We start from the raw sequence: 17,288 nt of genomic DNA, 5'->3' as shown, positions 1-17,288 counted from the left end.
ATCTCTGCGCATGAACTGGAGGTTGTCCATGACTTTGTGTACCTTGGCTCAACGATCTCCGACACTCATTCTCTCGATACCGAGCTAAACAAGCGCATCGGTAAAGCAGCTACCACGTTTTCCAGACTCACAAAGAGAGTCTGGTCCAACAAGAAGCTGACGGAACATACCAAGATCCAGGTCTACAGAGCTTGCGTCCTGAGTACACTTCTGTACTGCAGCGAGTCATGGACTCTTCGCTCACAACAGGAGAGGAAACTGAGTGCTTTCCACATGCGCTGCCTCCGACGCATCCTCGGCATCACCTGGCAGGACAAAGTTCCAAACAACACAGTCCTGGAACGTGCTGGAATCCCTAGCATGTATTCACTGCTGAAACAGAGACGCCTGCGTTGGCTTGGTCATGTCGTGAGAATGGATGATGGCCGGATCCCAAAGGATCTCCTCTATGGAGAACTTGTGCAAGGAAAGCGCCCTACAGGTAGACCACAGCTGCGATACAAGGACATCTGCAAGAGGGATCTGAAGGCCTTAGGGATGGACCTCAACAAGTGGGAAACCCTGGCCTCTGAGCGGCCCGCTTGGAGGCAGGCTGTGCAGCATGGCCTTTCCCAGTTTGAAGAGACACTTTGCCAACAGTCTGAGGCTAAGAGGCAAAGAAGGAAGGCCCATAGCCAGGGAGACAGACCAGGGACAGACTGCACTTGCTCCCGGTGTGGAAGGGATTGTCACTCCCGGATTGGCCTTTTCAGCCACACTAGACGCTGTGCCAGAACCACCTTTCAGAGCGCGATACCATAGTCTTTCGAGACTGAAGGTTGCCAATACAAAAGGTGGGAAACTGAGGTGGTGCTGCTATACCTAGAAAAACTGCTGCCTGGGAGGAGAACTGGGAGGGGGAACCCTGCAGCCCCACAGGCAAGCTACTATTTTTTTTGCTGGTGCTTGAATACAGTGGCAGTTTCTGCAGACTGTTAGATCTAGCTGTGGTCAAGCTGGGGGAGCTAATTAGCTAAAGGAGACTTTTTTTAGGTTAAGCTTGGACTGGGAATTTGGCAAAGCATGCCATGAGAAGAGAAATGCTGAACACTGGTAATCTAAACAATCCTAAAAAGGGGATTTGAGCCAATCTGTCGTAGGGATTAAACACACACACCTATGTATGCTGTTGTATATTCCTTATTGGGAGGGGACACATTTATTTCATACAACACAAGAGATAAACTTTTCATTGCTCCAAATACAACTAAGAACAAAATATTGTTCTTCAAGAAACTAAAAAGAGCGGCATAGAGATATCTATTAAAAGCATTATGAAAGCCCCTTTCAAGATCTGGCACCCAGCTCAGTCAGAAGCTTGTCGGGTATGGAGCTCACGTCACTCTAGTCACCTTCAGATAATCTTGCAGATTCCCACTGCTCAGAGTCTGCTACGGGTCACTGCGGACCTGGCAAAGGACAGGCTGCCAACCAACTCTGGTTTGTTCTTACACAGGAATGGCACAAAGACAGAGCAATGAGAAATCCTGGCATATGCCAAGGTAGAATTCATAAACGTCTAAAAGGCAGAGTGCCTCTTCTCTTTGAAAGCAAAAACAACAGAAGCCATCATACCTCGAGGCAAAAAACGAATCTCATTTTTGTAAAAGCTCAAATTCCACATTTCCTCCTCTCTGGCTTCAGTGTCTGTTTCTTCCAAACCCTACGGGACAGAGAGAAGCATCAGTGAACTGGATATTTATTTTAAGTCAGTTATTACAGAGAGTCACAGAGCAAGAAGTCATCTCATTGGTGCTCAACAGGTGGGTTAAGACCCACAAGCAAGTTGTGTTCCAACTTCAAGTGGGATGCATCCATGTCATTCCTTGACACCTTCTCTTTGGTTTAGTGCTTTTGCTCTAGTGCAGTGATTTTCAACTCCTGTGCCACAGCACATTGGTGTGCTGCGAATGGTCCGTTGCGGGAGTTTGGGGAGGATCAATTCTTAGTAGGGCCATTGGGAGATGTGAGCCCCCTACCAGCAGCATGGTAGGCACTGTCAATCGTCAAAAAACCGATGGTGTGTCTTGACAATTTTAGTGCCTGATCAGTGTGCCGTGAAATGGACAAAGGTTGAAAATCGCTGGCCTAGTTTATAAGATGCAAGTGTTGCAGAAGAAAATCAGTCTTAGTTTGCCTGGTAGTACAGTATACGTGTGGATGGGAGTTCCACATACCCCACCATCAGCTTGCAATCCTTGAGTTTAATAGACAAAAGGAGAGAAAATGCAACAAATGGTCAGATCATTACCGGATAATGCCGCCTGTATCTTTGCATATCTCTTGCTGCCGCCCAGTTACGTCTCCTTGTGCTCTAAGGGGAGTGGAGGGAATCAGTCAGAAAAGATACCCTGAAATCCAAGCTTTGAAGAAGGAAATGGTTTCCTATTTATACGTAATCAATTAACATCCTACCTCTCCAAAGGTTGATTGAGGCAGTTGACAAATTAAAACAGGCATAACAGAACAACCATAAGCTAAGAACAAAGGCAAAACAAGGATAAAAAGCGTGAACACAAGAACAGATACAACTGTTCAAAATGGGTAGAACAATTGGACTAAAAAATCTTTCAGATCTTAAAAACTGACGGTATACCAAAGACATACTGATTAAAATACCTGAGCAAATAATGAAGCACTCAGTCTGTGCTGAAGGACAGTCAGTGCGGACAAAAGGTATATCTTAGGTCACCAACAAGGTGGTATCTTCCCAGCTGCCCCCTTCCTATCCTCAGCAGGTAAGGGAAAGAGACCTTGACAGACCATCCATGAAAGATGGAACATCCCTTCCTTTCAAGAGAATGGGTAACCAGTCTCTGGATACTAAAGTTTAGCCTTAATGCTTACTTGCTGGTCTCCTGGATAAGTGGTATTTCTTTGCACGCCAGATCCCTGCCAGGTTACATGTGGGTTTCACTATTCTATAGAAGTATGTTTTCAAAAGAGAAATTATTTCTTTACCCAGCAAGTAATTAATCTGTGAAACTCCTTGCCACAGGATGTGGTTATTGCATCTGGTTGGGTTACTGTAAAAGGGGGATTGGACAAATTTCTGGAGGAAAAGTCCATCACAGGTTACAAGCCATGGTGGGTAAATGCAACCTCCTGGCTCTGAAGTAGACTGAATCTCAGATGCAAGGGAGTATAGGATGCAAGTATCTTGTTGGGCTATGGCTATGTCAGATTCAAGGGAGGGCACCAGGATGCAGGACTCTTGTTATCTGGTGTGCTCCCTGGGGCATTTGGTGGGCCGCTGTGAGATACAGGAAGCTGGACTAGATGGGCCTATGGCCTGATCCAGTGGGGCTGTTCTTATGTTGTCTTGTGTGCTCACTGAGACATCTGGTGGGCCAGTGTGAGATACAGAAAGCTGGACTAGATGGGCCTGTGAACTGATCCAACAGGGCTCTTCTTATGACCATATTACACTACATTTGCAGTGGTAACAGGGCAACCCCTCTCCACTCAGGTTCAGAATTGAGGTAAAAAAAATCCTCCCTCCCCTACATGCAGAAAGAAAACATAAGAACAGCCCCACTGGATCAGGCCATAGGCCCATCTAGTCCAGCTTCCTGTATCTCACAGCGGCCCACCAAATGCCCCAGGGAGCACACCAGATAACAAGAGACCTGCATCCTGGTGCCCTCCCTTGCATTTGGCATTCTGATACATACCCCATTTCTAAAATCAGGAGGTTGCACATCATGGCTTGTAACCCGTAATGGATTTTTCCTCTAGAAACTTGTCCAATCCCCTTTTAAAGGCATCCAGGCCAGATACCATCACCACATCCTGTGGCAAGGAGGTCCACAGACCAACCACACGCTGAGTAAAGAAATATTTTATTTTGTCTGTCCTAACTCTCCCAACACTCAATTTTGGTGTCATCTGCAAACTTAGCCACCTCACTGCTCAACCCTGTCTCCAAGTCATTTATGAAGAGGTTGAAAAGCACCGGTCCTAGGACAGATCCTTGGGGCACACCGCTTTTCACCTCTCTCCATTGTGAAAACTGCCCATTGACACACACTCTCTGTTTCCCGGTCTTCAACCAGGTCTCAATCCAGGAGAGGACCTGCCCTCTAATTCCCTGACTGTGGAGTTTTTTCAGTAGCCTTTGGTGAGGGACCGTGTCGAATGCCTTCTGAAAGTCCAGATATATGATGTCCACGGGTTCTCCCACATCCACATGCCTGTTGACCTTTTCAAAGAATTCTATAAGGTTTGTGAGGCAAGACTTACCCTTACAGAAGCCATGCTGATTCTCCCTCAGCAAGGCTTGTTCGTCTATGTGTTTTGAGAGCATTCTCTCCTCCCGTCCACATAAAATTCTAAGCCCTTAGGTGTGTTCCTAACGATGTCACTGATGTATGACAGAGTCCAATCCCTCCTGTGCCACATCTGCCAACCCCCCATCCCATCCTTCCTCCCTACACTTACCATTCTTTTTGCTCCAGTGGCAGTGGCAGGAGAATGAAGCCATGTTTCCCTGGTCCCCATGCCTGGTATGCAGTGCTGGCTGTGTGCTGGATGCAAAGAGCACAAAGCCTGGGAGTTTTCAAGCATACTGCACATCAGGCATGCCACCTTTCTTGTGTGCCAGGCACAAGAGAGATACGGGAGAGATGCTGCTGAAGCAACAAGGAAAAAGAGGAGTGGGGGCATGAACTGTGACGGCAGAGTTCATGTCCTTTAACCGCTTGGATTTCAGGCTGAGTTGCAGAAGAGCTTTCAATTCAAAATGCTCCTCTCACATCGGAGACAAGCACTGCAAACTGGGAGGACTTGATTTCTGAGCCATGCCTGAATGACGTTTAGTGGCAACACTGGTTTGCAATGGCCACAGTGCTTCCTGAACGATCACGCAGCAACTTCAAGTGGATCTCCAGCAGCCCCACTGCTCCAAATTATTATTGTGACAGAGACAGCATGGGATAGTCTCTTCAAGTGCTGCTCCTAATCTCTGTGCTGGGCAGAGGCACCTTTGGAAATGGAAAAGTGGACTCTACTCCAGTGACTTTCACATCCACACACAATGCAGAAGTGAGGGTGCTAATCCTCTTTAAAGAAGTCTGTACTCTTCTTCCTGTTAATCAGTTTCCTCTTCCTCCTTGTATATCATCTATACTGTATGAGACTTTAAAAATGCTCAAAGCACTTCACTTTTTCTCCACCATCCACAGAACCCCATACTTCAGGTAGGTGGGAAGGTGCAGAAAGTCACTTGCCTAATCCTAGGCTTCCCAGCCCTGCGCAGTTCAGCGGCGCTGAAATGGTTGTCGCTGTATCCTGTGGGATCAGGGAAGCCGCCAGAGATCTCCTTGGGGGGAAATGATAAACATCCACTTATCCCGAGTAAAGCCCCCAGTCTCTACAATGGGGCTTCTCGAGTCTGCACCATCTAAATTGCCAGACATGAGGAATAGGATTTAGTGGCAGAGGCCTCTACTGGTCCCACCGCCCTCCCGGGCTGGTCCCGCTACCCTCCTCACACTGCCTGGAGCTTACCTTTGCTCTGCCTGTGGCTGGGGGTTCTTCCGCTTGTACTGTTTATTCAGAGGGTGGTGCCTTATGGGGTTGCAGCACCAGTACTGAAGCCTGATAAGATGGGCCTTCGGTGAGCTCATGGCAGAGGCAAAATCTGAATGGGGTCTTACTCAATTCATAGCTTAGTCCCTTGATCTTCCCTGTGAGACGTGAGTTAAAGAGTGTTGAGGGCTGTATTATGTGCATTTTAACCCAGCTGCTTTAACCATTCACGTGAACCTGCCCAAACATCCAATTTGTTAAGCATATAACATACTAGTTGAGTTCAACAGTTCAGGGCTGAACTTTCTGCTCTGGAAAACAAGAAGGTACAAGAATTCGGCTTGTTTTCAGAACATCAATTCACAACACGCTGAAATAATAATCAAAGTTCACCGAAAGAATAATGAAGACACAGAACCTTTTACAGGCCTACCTTGAATCTTCTAAAACCAAAGGAAAAATGTGGCCTTTGTTGCTCCTGAAACAAAGAAAAAAAGCTTCAAGTCAAAACAAGTATCTTGAGGACTCTGGTTTTAACAATCCAAACACACATTTCATGTAACATTTTATTGCTCCCTCTTTGTCCCACCTGAGGTTTTTATTTGTTTCAGACAAATACTGGGAAGCATAAAACTGTTAAGTTGAAAAGGAATCACGAGCCGGGTTATCGAAACTGTAAAGCTCTAGGTCAGGCTATGCTTAGATTTCCAACGGGATCGTTAACTCAAATTCCTAATTATTTTGAATAAGGTGAAAGATGGATGGAACAACATAGGTACAAAACTAATAAATATGATCTGAATAAGCCTTAGAACAAAAAACCAGAGCTGCTTCTAGGAAAAGAGGGTCCTGTTTGATTTTTGAAAGAAAGGATATTTACTGCAAGGCTGGGCTCTGTCCTTTTAAGACTGATCCCTGGGGCATTACAAACACTCCATGCACCATTTGTTTCCTGTATTAGGAAGGGTATTGAGGAAGGGTATTGAATAGGAAGGGTATTGAGGGTAGGGTATTGAATAAGAAGGGTATTGAGAACAAAACGGCTAGTATTACAATGCCGTTGTACAAATCTATGGTAAGGCCACACCTGGAGTATTGTGTCCAGTTCTGGTCGCCGCATCTCAAAAAAGACATAGTGGAAATGGAAAAGGTGCAAAAGAGAGCGACTAAGATGATTACGGGGCTGGGGCACCTTCCTTATGAGGAAAGGCTATGGCGTTTGGGCCTCTTCAGCCTAGAAAAGAGACCCCTGAGGGGGGACATGATTGAGACATACAAAATTATGCAGGGGATGGACAGAGTGGATAGGGAGATGCTCTTTACACTCTCACATAATACCAGAACCAGGGGACATCCACTAAAATTGAGTGTGGGCGGGTTAGGACAGACAAAAGAAAATATTTCTTTACTCAGCGTGTGGTCGGTCTGCGGAACTCCTTGCCACAGGATGTGGTGCTGGCGTCTAGCCTAGACGCCTTTAAAAGGGGATTGGACAAGTTTCTGGAGGAAAAATCCATTATGGGGTACAAGCCATGATGTGTATGCGCAACCTCCTGATTTTAGAAATGGGTTATGTCAGAATGCCAGATGCAAGGGAGGGCACCAGGATGAGGTCTCTTGTTATCTGGTGTGCTCCCTGGGGCATTTGGTGGGCCGCTGTGAGATACAGGAAGCTGGACTAGATGGGCCTATGGCCTGATCCAGTGAGGCTGTTCTTATGTTCTGTCTTTCTAAGTCTACCTCCCCGTCTAAACATTTTTTAGAAATGGCAATGCAACCAATGCCAACTCTTGCAAAAAAAATTACCTTGCCCTGTCACAGATCAATATATACCATTCAAATCTAAAAAGCTAGTAGCAGGCAAGAGACTTACTGAGTTGGGCCAGGTTGTGATGTGCTCGGGAGACAGTGCCAAACCCTGGATAGAACAAAGGAGGGACTGAAAGACTAACTGGAAGTGGAATGTATTCACTTCTATGTATGCACTTTGTTATGTATTTTTTTAATGTTGGTGGTTTTTTTATTGTTTTTATCTTTTTCCATTTCTCTTCTATTATAGAATAAAAATTTTATACCAGGAAAAGATTAGTTAATTTTAGAATTAATTTTTTTTCCATTTTTTTTGAAGTTAGTAGATAGTAGTTAGATTTTTACAAAATAATGTACATTTTGAAGTATATCTAATTGAAGTCTCTTGAACGTGGCCTTATTCGATTACTGCTAACTTAATGCAGCCTTCCAACATGAAAAGGTTCCCTACCGATAGTCCAGTATTGTCTACTCTATCTCAAACAACAATCCTATTCTACATAAGGAAGGTTCACATACCCCACATGACACTTCAAACCTTGCAAGGATATTTTTACTCCACCCTTAAAAGGAAAACAAATGGCTGTCTGAAATTCAGTGGTGTAGCTAGAGGGGGTGCAATGTACTGCATTTTGCAGGAAGCCCCAACATGGCGCACACGCAGCCCCTCCCACTCCCCTTTGGAGCCATTCCGTGCTGGGAGAGCAAATCAGAGGCATTCCCTGCCTCCCTGCATTGCCTGTTTTGCTCCCACCACCAGGAATATCTACAAGAGGGAGGGGTCACTTGCACACGACACTGTGGCTCCCTGCAAAACTTAGGGCTTTGCACCCCCCCTCTAGTTATGCCACTGCTGAATTTTAAGGCTCTAGAACTCGGTAAGCACAAATGCAAAGCCACCAGCTCTTCAGTTCCAAGGGCAGTTTGCCGACTAAGTACATCAAATCAGTCAGATATCAAAAGCACACCAGAAATCGTGGCATCCACAACAATGATCAACCCGCAACTTGTTTCAAAGGTCATAGGCACCCTGAGAGCACCTACTCAGATTACAACTTATAACTCGGTTCCATCTACTCTGTGCTTGCAAGAGTTCTCAGATTTCAGTTTCATTTCTCCAGAGTTATAGCACAAAACTAAACCTAAGCATTGGTTTCCATTTCTGGAAACAAGTTTTTTTTTTTTTTGGTGGACATTTCATTTTCTCTTTCCTGGGGTGGAGACAAATCATAGAGATTAGAGGGAGTGTTCTGTTTTTTCAGGATTTCAAAAGTGATGTGAATAGATAAAGCTGCTTGAGACACAAAAGTCAAGGAAGGAGAAATAACCTAGTGGCATATAATAAAAATGAACACAGCTATATAGTACTGTGATATGGATACCGTACAATGCCAAAACCATGGTGTAGGCAAGTTTTTACTCCCTTGTCCTCTTGCAAGAGGATGGTAGATGCGGTTCAATGTAAATATGTGTATACTGGGGGGCAGAAAATCCCAACTTCACATATACACCAATGGAGTCAAAGCTGTCAGCGACTAACCAAGAGAGAAATCTCTGCGGCAGTGAGCATTGTTTAATGAAAATGTTGACCCAGCCAGGGGCTGTCGAGAGGGAAGACAGCTAAGACAAATCTATGATGTGGCCACATTTGAAATACTATGCAAAGTTTTGGTCACCACATCTCAAAAAATGTTGGGGCTGGAAAACGTGCAGAAGAGGGCAACCAACAACAGGATCAGAGCACCTTCCTTATGATAAAAGCCTTCAATGTTTGGTTTTTTTTTTTACAAATAAGGCAATTAAGGAGAGGGACATGATTGAGGCTTACAAAATTATATATAGTGTGGACAAAGTGGATGGAGAGAACTGCTGACATTTTTTTAAAACTTCCTTCAAGAATCAGTAGTTCTACACCTATAGACACCAAAAGCACAGCAACTGCAAGTTGCGAAACTTTCTTTTAACTGAAATAGAGGTGTCATTAAATTATTCTCGGAGGAGAGTCTTAATTGAGCTCATGGAGTTTTGCAACTTCATTCCAAGCACATCTGTCCAGCAGCATTATAGCAATACCTGTATGTTGTTGTGAAGGATAAGTGGTAGCCTTAAGGTCTAAAGTTCTTTTATTTAGGGTGGTGCTTGGCAGGTCACATGATGGGTTGGCATTTTTTTAATCAAATATAATTTTAACTGTTTTATGTGATCCACTAGGATTTGCTTTGTATTTCTTGTTTGATATGTTTTTAATGTTTTATTATTGTTAATATTGTAAGCCACCTTGACTGCCCTCCTCAGGAGAAAGGTGGGATATAAATTGTTTAAATAAATAGTCACTTCTTTCTGGTAGGATCATAAAACAACCCAGCTATACAACCCATACTTAACATCCTAAGAAAAGAACACTGTCCTTTGCAACAGTCCAAAGGCAATGTTTCTTATATCCAGAACTAATCAAGGCTTTCAAGAGCAGGGATATACGAGTGTTTGCCCACTCTAGCAGGAATGTGAAAGCAGGTTTGACATTTCATCATTCCCTGACATAAGTAGTCACAAGCTGTCATATGATAGTTTCACGATTACTTTGCCTTCTTGCTTCCAATCAAGCGCTTGATTAAAGCAGATATCAGTGTATGAAAGGAATCAATTTAAATAAAATAGAAAGAACAATCCCTGGTCAACAAGCCAGTCTTCACAGCCAGGCAATGCTGGCAAAATGCATGGAGATCCACGAGACCAGTGTTTCTCAAACTGTGGGTTGGATCCAATAGGTGGGTCATGAGCCAATTTCAGGTCGGTCCCCATTCATTTCAATATTTTTTAAATATATTAGACTGGTATGTGACTGCATTTGGGGAAATGTTACAGAGCTGTACTTTTAATAGACTATTAATTATATATAATGCATATGCTTTTAACAATGATAGTCACTCCTGGGTAAGTGTGGGTAGGATTCCAGCCTAGGAATTTTTCCTGCTTGATGATGTCAGTTCCAGTCATGACATCACTTTCTAAAAAGTGGGTCCCGACACTAAATGCTTGAGAACCACTGCGCTAGACAGAATGTCTTGCCTAGACTTTGACTAAGAACCTATCTATACGTATAGCAGAATTGGCAGCAGGAGTCCTTCCTGGACTGCATCATTTCATACTATAGGTGGTGCGAGTTGGAAATCCCAAGCCACAGAAGGACGTTTACATTGGGGCAGTGTGATAGTTTGCCCTCAGCTGTAGTGGAAGGACGCTTTCGGAAGGACAAAAGAAAATATTTCTTTACTCAGCGTGTGGTTGGTCTGTGGAACTCCTTGCCACAGGATGTGGTGATGGCATCTGGCCTGGATGCCTTTAAAAGAGGATTGGACAAGTTTCTAGAGGAAAAATCCATTACGGGTTACAAGCCATCATGTATATGTGCAACCGCCTGACTTTAGAAATGGGGTATGTATCAGAATGCCAGATGCAAGGGAGGGCACCAGGATGCAGGTCTCTTGTTATCTGGTGTGCTCCCTGGGGCATTTGGTGGGCCGCTGTGAGATACAGGAAGCTGGATTAGATGGGCCTATGGCCTGATCCAGTGGGGCTGTTCTTATGTTTTCTTTCTGCATGTAGGGGAGGGAGGATTTTTTTTGACCCCAATTCTGAACCTGAGTGGAGAGGGGTTGTCCTGTTACCACTGCAAATGTAGTGTAATACGGTCATAAGAAGAGCCCTGTTGGATCAATTCACAGGCCCATCTAGTCCAGCTTCCTGTATCTCACAGCGGCCCACCAGATGTCTCAGTGAGCACACAAGACAACATAAGAACAGCCCCACTGGATCAGGCCATAGGCCCATCTAGTCCAGCTTCCTGTATCTCACAGCGGCCCACCAAATGCCCCAGGGAGCACACCAGATAACAAGAGTCCTGCATCCTGGTGCCCTCGCTTGAATCTGACATAGCCATAGCCCAACAACAAGATACTTGTATCCTATACTCCCTTGCATCTGAGATTCAGCCTACTTCAGAGCCAGGAGGTTGCATTTACCCACCATGGCTTGTAACCTGTGATGGACTTTTCCTCCAGAAATTTGTCCAATCCCCTTTTTACGGTAACCAATGTGTATGTGCAACCTCCTGATTTTAGAAATGGGCTATGTCAGAATGCCAAATGCAAGGGAGGGCACCAGGATGAGGTCTCTTGTTATCCGGTGTGCTCCCTGGGGCATTTGGTGGGCCGCTGTGAGATACAGGAAGCTGGACTAGATGGGCCTATGGCCTGATCCAGTGGGGCTGTTTTTATATTCTTATAAGGTCTCATTTTTGGAGCGACTGTGTCCTTGTGGGGCAAACCAACCAGAAACCACCAGTCATGTTTTGCTGGATTGCATTTTTTATAAGGATATACGGTTATCCCTTATCTCCCCACTGTTAGAAGAGCTCACCAAATGCCCAGGTCAAGATTATAGTCATTCTCTCCTATCAGATGCAAATCCAGAGGTAACACGGAGGATGGCAAAATTCTTAGCCACTGCAGTTAGCATCAGGAGGAAGAGAGTGGATTGTGGCCTTCCAGGTTGCTCATAGAGGAGTATTTATATTCTGAATAAGTTTTTAATGCAATATGGACTAGAAGACTTTCAGAAGTACCTTCCTCAGTTACAGTACTCAGCTCAAACCACAATAACTAGTCTAAACTTAGTCTTATCTAGACTTAGATCTATTAATTGTTAGTATTTTATGTTGTCAAGAGCCTATGTTAGGATGCTGTGATGGGTAAAATGTATGCTCAGTTGCATACTATGAATGTATTGTTATTTTTATGCTGGTTGGTGACTGTAATAGAACTGAACTGAACTAGGTGGTGGTGGGGGAGCCAGCAGCACTGAAATAAAGCTTAATATCTTTCCTTTAAACAAAACCCACACCAACCAGACTTCCCTGGGCATAGAAAACTAGTTACCAAGAAGATCAGGCTAGAACTGTACTTCCTGAAGTGCTAGTTTTCTAAATGCAATTTGCTTTTAACAGTAATAAAAATGCAATTCCACAACTGCAGTTTGCAGCAAGGTTTTTATACAAGAGGTTTGGCCTTGAGCAACCTGGGTTCAGATTTCAGGTAGGAATCCAAGTCCAAGGATTTATGACCACTCTTGCTACATTAATGGCATTTTCGCCCAGATGTTTGGATGTGGTGGGGGGAGAGATCCTTTAATTTCCCTTCCCCACCCAAGAGACAAAGATACCCCTTTATTTTAACCACTGAGCTGCTGGAGGAGAAGGAGGTAGGCGAGGACAGTGCAGGCGTGGGAGCAAATGCCTGGGGGCTCCCCGGGAGAAGCCATCCCACTCCAGGCGGAGGGCAACGGTTGGCTGCCAACCGCCTGGCACACTCACCTGGCTGCCCGGGGTCCACCTAGCGTGGATCGGCGGCCGGCACAGAGAAGGCTGGAGAGTCCTGGAGTGCTCAGCCTCCTCTGGATCTGCTGCTGCTGCCTCCGCCCTCTCCGGCTCCCCCTCTGCCTCGTCCTCCTCGTCCCAGGTGGAGTCGTACTCCCAGCCGCCCTCCTCGTCCTCGTCGTCCGCTTCCTCTCCGCCGCTGGCCGGGCTCTCCTCGCCCTCCCTCCAAGCCGCTGCCGCCATCATCGTCATCGCTCGCAGCAGCCGCCACAGCTGGAAGAAAGGAAACCGAAAGGAGGAGGCGATACAAAGCAGGCGCACGTGGGCAGGGAGAGGCAACAGTCCGGTGTCCGCGTCACGGTCCCGCCCCCGCAGCCGGCCCGTCCTGCGCTCCCATTGGCTGGGGCGCGCCTTTGAGAACGTTTGGATTGTCTCAGCGTTCCATTGTGGAACGCGGGGGCGGGGCCACCCAGGGCGTCTAGGAAACCGTTGGCCGCCGCCGCCCTGGAACCCGGGGTCGCACCCAGTGTTGAACACGGGTCTAGGCGAACGTCTGAATGCGCGTTTGCGTGTTTGGCGCCAATAATGATCAAAGCATGGCCATAGCTTCAGGGTCCACCCAAACGACAATGAACCTCAGGCTGGATGTTAAGGAGAGCAGCAAACACACACACACACACACACACACAAGTGAATGGTTGTTATGTATGTGAGTGTGTATAGGCACGCGTCGCTTAACAACCATTCACTTGATGACATACCACTTATACAACAGTGGTCAGAGCACAACAAAGAGGCTCTTAAGGAGGCAGTCAGGACCCGCATAGCCTGCAGCAGAGTCTGTTTCCACAGCAAGGAGGCTCTTAATGTAAAGAAGAGGCAATCTGTCTCCAGTAGCCTATGCAGTGTCTGGCAGGGAGTGTCTGTTTACACAACAAAGGGATTAGATTGGGCTGAATGTTCACTTAACAACCCAATCGCATAACAACAGGGATCAGAGAACATATTCCCATCAAGTGGTCCACACCTGTGTGTGTGTGTGTGTGTGTGTGTGTGTGTGTGTGTGTGTGTGTGTGTGAAGAGCTGAGCATAGAGCAGCGATTTTCAACCAGTGTGCTGAGGCACATTGGCGTGCGGTGAATGTTCTGCAGGTGTGCCATAGGAATTTGAGGGAGGGTCATTTATTCATAGGGCCTTCCGGGAGATGTGAGCTCCCCACCAGCAGCATGGTGTGCCTTGTCAATTATTTAAAAAAAAAGTGATGGTGTACCTTGACAATTTTAGTGCTTTTCAGTGTGCTGTGAGATTATGAAGGTTTTGCTCTATCGGCCTGGAATGGCTCCAAAGGGGAGGGGCTGCTCGCACGCTGTAGTGAGGCACCTGCAAAATTTAGTGCTTTGCACCCCTTCTAGCTATGCCACTGTTCAAAACTCCACTCAAAGCTCTGCTCGCTCCAGATTTCCCCAGATTAGGGTGGACTTTCACGATCACCAGCACCTTTATGCTCAAGTGATTCTGGTGAATAGGATCCCAGGAGATTCTCAAAACACTGCCATCTCCTTCTGCACCTCTTTCCCTTTTTAAAATCATAGGAGCAGGAAGATTAATAATAATACTGGTATTTATATACCGCCTTTCTGGTCATCGGATTACTCCTAACTTTATTAGGAAAAGAAGAAGCAGCTGCGACTGGTGCAGTGCAGGGGCTGGCTAAGATGAGCTGGCAGTAGTTGGCACAAGCGGCACACAGGCTCCTCACCCATCTGCCAATATCCTGCCTCACCCGAGGCTGGCCCCAAGACTTCCTCCTGGTGCTTATGCAGTGGGTCAAAGGCTGCCTCCCTGTATCTGGTGATGTGCCAGCCTCTGCTCCTCTCATTCCCTGAATTGCAAAGGGAACAGAGAAGAAGAGGAAGTGTTGGGAAGAGAAAATGGCACTTTCCTCCATGCCTCCTCATCTTCTCTGTTCCCTTATCCAATCCAGGAAATGGGAGAAGGAAGTGAGTGGGGCAGATAGAAGTGCCCCCCCCCCCCAAATTTGCTGCCTGGCAATGGACTCAGTGGGCCTCATGGATGGGCTGGCCATGGCCTCAGCTGGAAATGTGGCTGCCCACCTAGCAAGGAAGGCTGGTTACAGCCCTGGCACAAGGCTCCAGGCTCAATCCTTAGTAGGACTAGGAAATAATCCTCGGCAATACTCTTAAGCTCCTACCTCCCATTGTAGTCAAAACGGATCTGGATGAACCAATGTTTTGACTGGAGAAGACAACTCAATACGTTCACATAGTGCCACAATTGCCTACTGCCTTGTCTAACAGGGGATGAAAGGTAACCAAAACTGGAGGAATCAACTGGGTCAATAAACTAAGCTCTCTAGTTTGTTGAGACTTCGTCTTGTGCCTTCCCCTCTTCTTCAGTAATGGATGGTATCTGGCCCTGAGTGGGGAAGACCTGGGTTTGAATTCTCCAATCATGCATGATCTTCAGCCAGGCACCCTCTTTCTTCAATGATCTCACAGGGCTTTTTTGAAGGCCAAATGATGGCATGTATTTGTTATATTTATATTCCATCTTCCTTCCGTTACGGAACTCAGAACAGCCAGTGTCTAGGTAGTTTCCCATCTGGTTCCTGACAAAATCCAGACCTGCTTGGTTTCAGCAAGGTGGATGTACTTTCGTACCTTGGGAAAACTTCACATCTAGCACCTGAAGCAAGGGAAAGACTTCCTCCATCACAGACCGAGTGCATTTCACCTGCTCAGCCCCACTCCCTTGCCTGTGAGTTCCTCTGAAGGAACTGCTGCCTAGGTAGTGGTGCCAAAGGGGACCACCAGGGAAGATCAAGGACAAGCCTCCATTTGTAATGTTATTTTGAATGCACTTCATCTCATTGTGTTTTTGGAACTGTAGCAAGAGTGCTGAGTGAAGCAGAGACCAACATGGCATGTTATGGGATACTGTGTACCATAAGAAGTGCCCCCTGGATCAGGCCAAAGACCCATCTAGTCCAGCTTCCTGAATCTCATAGTGTCCCACTTGACGCCTTTGGGAGCACTCAAGACAACAAGGTACCTGTATCCTGTGGTCATAATCTCCTGCCTGTTATTTAAAACACAAAAGGATAAATTCTCAGCAATCTTCAGGCTTGACAGGGAAAATGTGTGCTTCAGATCTTTGCTTCCAAGAGGAATTGACACTATGTGCATATTGGTACAGAGGGAAAATATTAAACCTATAAAACTGACCTGACAACTTGTAAGACTCATGTAGGCTGTAAAAATAAATTTATAAAAATCTTAAGAGACTGGCTTAAATGGTTGCATCCTTACTTCTGGGCTTTTGCTCTTCATCAAATTATATTAAAAGAAATTTGTCAAACTCAATCTTAAGTCACAGCATATAACTCTTCTAAGCAGTTTTCTTTGTACAAGGCTTCTAGCAGAACTAAAATAACACCTTGACATTGCTTTGGGTACCAAAATGGGCAGAGCCTTTGGTTAGGGTATTCCAATACTACTCAAAGGATTCAGTGTTGCAGACTGGCAATTTTTTTGCCCTGTGGGCCATGAACCAGCACTATATATATATCTATAATGCCAGTCTGGGGCACATGGGTTTACCTGGTCTTTCCTATTCCTTCTTCCAGCTTGCTGCTCAGCCAAGTCACATGGTAGGCCTCAAGAGACTCTGAGAAGCTGGAAGCACTAGGAGACATGTTATGAACCGGCAGTCAATGGCTTGTGGACTGGCAACCGCTCTATGTACCACACCAGGCTATTCTGCAAGATGAACTCATACATTATTAAAAATCAGTAATTCACATGTGCTCATTTTTCAGAACAAAGTCCCTCAATTTGCGAACTCATTCCATCACAGATATTTGAAGTCTTGAAACTTCAAAAGTGGATTTATTTTTGGCAAAACTGGATGTGGCAAAAGGTTAAATATGGATACAGGAGGCCATGAGGGATGAAGAAGTGATACTTTATGGTACTGAAATTCCATCATGGTGAATTCTAAACTCTTTTAGGTCCTTAATCCACAAATGAACTGCTGTCCATACAAAGCTCCTGTGCAGAGCTTTCCCGTTGATTTCAAGGTGGGGGGAAGAGACAACTTTCTGTGTGTACTGCTTTGATTCCAAGAGATCCCCCTTCATTGAAATGAATGGGGATGTCTGTGCACGCCAGGAGCTCTCTAAATGTCCGCTAGAGGTACTGCACCAGCATGGAACTGCTGGATTGAAGCAGTTACCTAAAAGATTATTAGTCAGAAATCTAAATTCTTTCAATATACCAATTCTATTTCCTGCCGACCCATAGTTCCCAGCATTGGAGACATGAATGCACACTGTATGCGATGGGGGGGTGCGCTGCCAGACAGCCCAGGAGAGCTAAGTAATCTTTCTTACTTACCTCCCCATAGGCTCCCTGGCCTCCAGTGGGTCTCCTGCGACTCATGCCAACTATTTAGCTTGTACAAGTCCAAAATGAGTCAGGAGGAGTGTTGGGGGCAGGAAAAGGGGGATAGGATCTGT

General features: G+C 45.8%; 1 protein-coding gene across 1 annotated transcript in view; it reads right to left on the bottom strand.

Moving 5' to 3' along the window:
* The window catches only part of COL9A3 (collagen type IX alpha 3 chain), an 83,106-nt gene extending 70,103 nt beyond the window's left edge, over positions 1–13,003 (bottom strand). The window contains exon 1 of the mRNA XM_066624726.1: positions 12,749–13,003. Coding sequence (XP_066480823.1) covers positions 12,749–13,003 — 255 coding nt within the window. The remainder of the gene's footprint in view (positions 1–12,748) is intronic.
* Positions 13,004–17,288: the final 4,285 nt, after the last annotated feature.

Source organism: Tiliqua scincoides, chromosome 4, assembly GCF_035046505.1.
Source record: "Tiliqua scincoides isolate rTilSci1 chromosome 4, rTilSci1.hap2, whole genome shotgun sequence".
Classification (NCBI taxonomy): domain Eukaryota; kingdom Metazoa; phylum Chordata; class Lepidosauria; order Squamata; family Scincidae; genus Tiliqua; species Tiliqua scincoides.
Note: the sequence above shows the minus strand (reverse complement) of the source record. Positions and strands in the feature narration are given on the sequence as shown.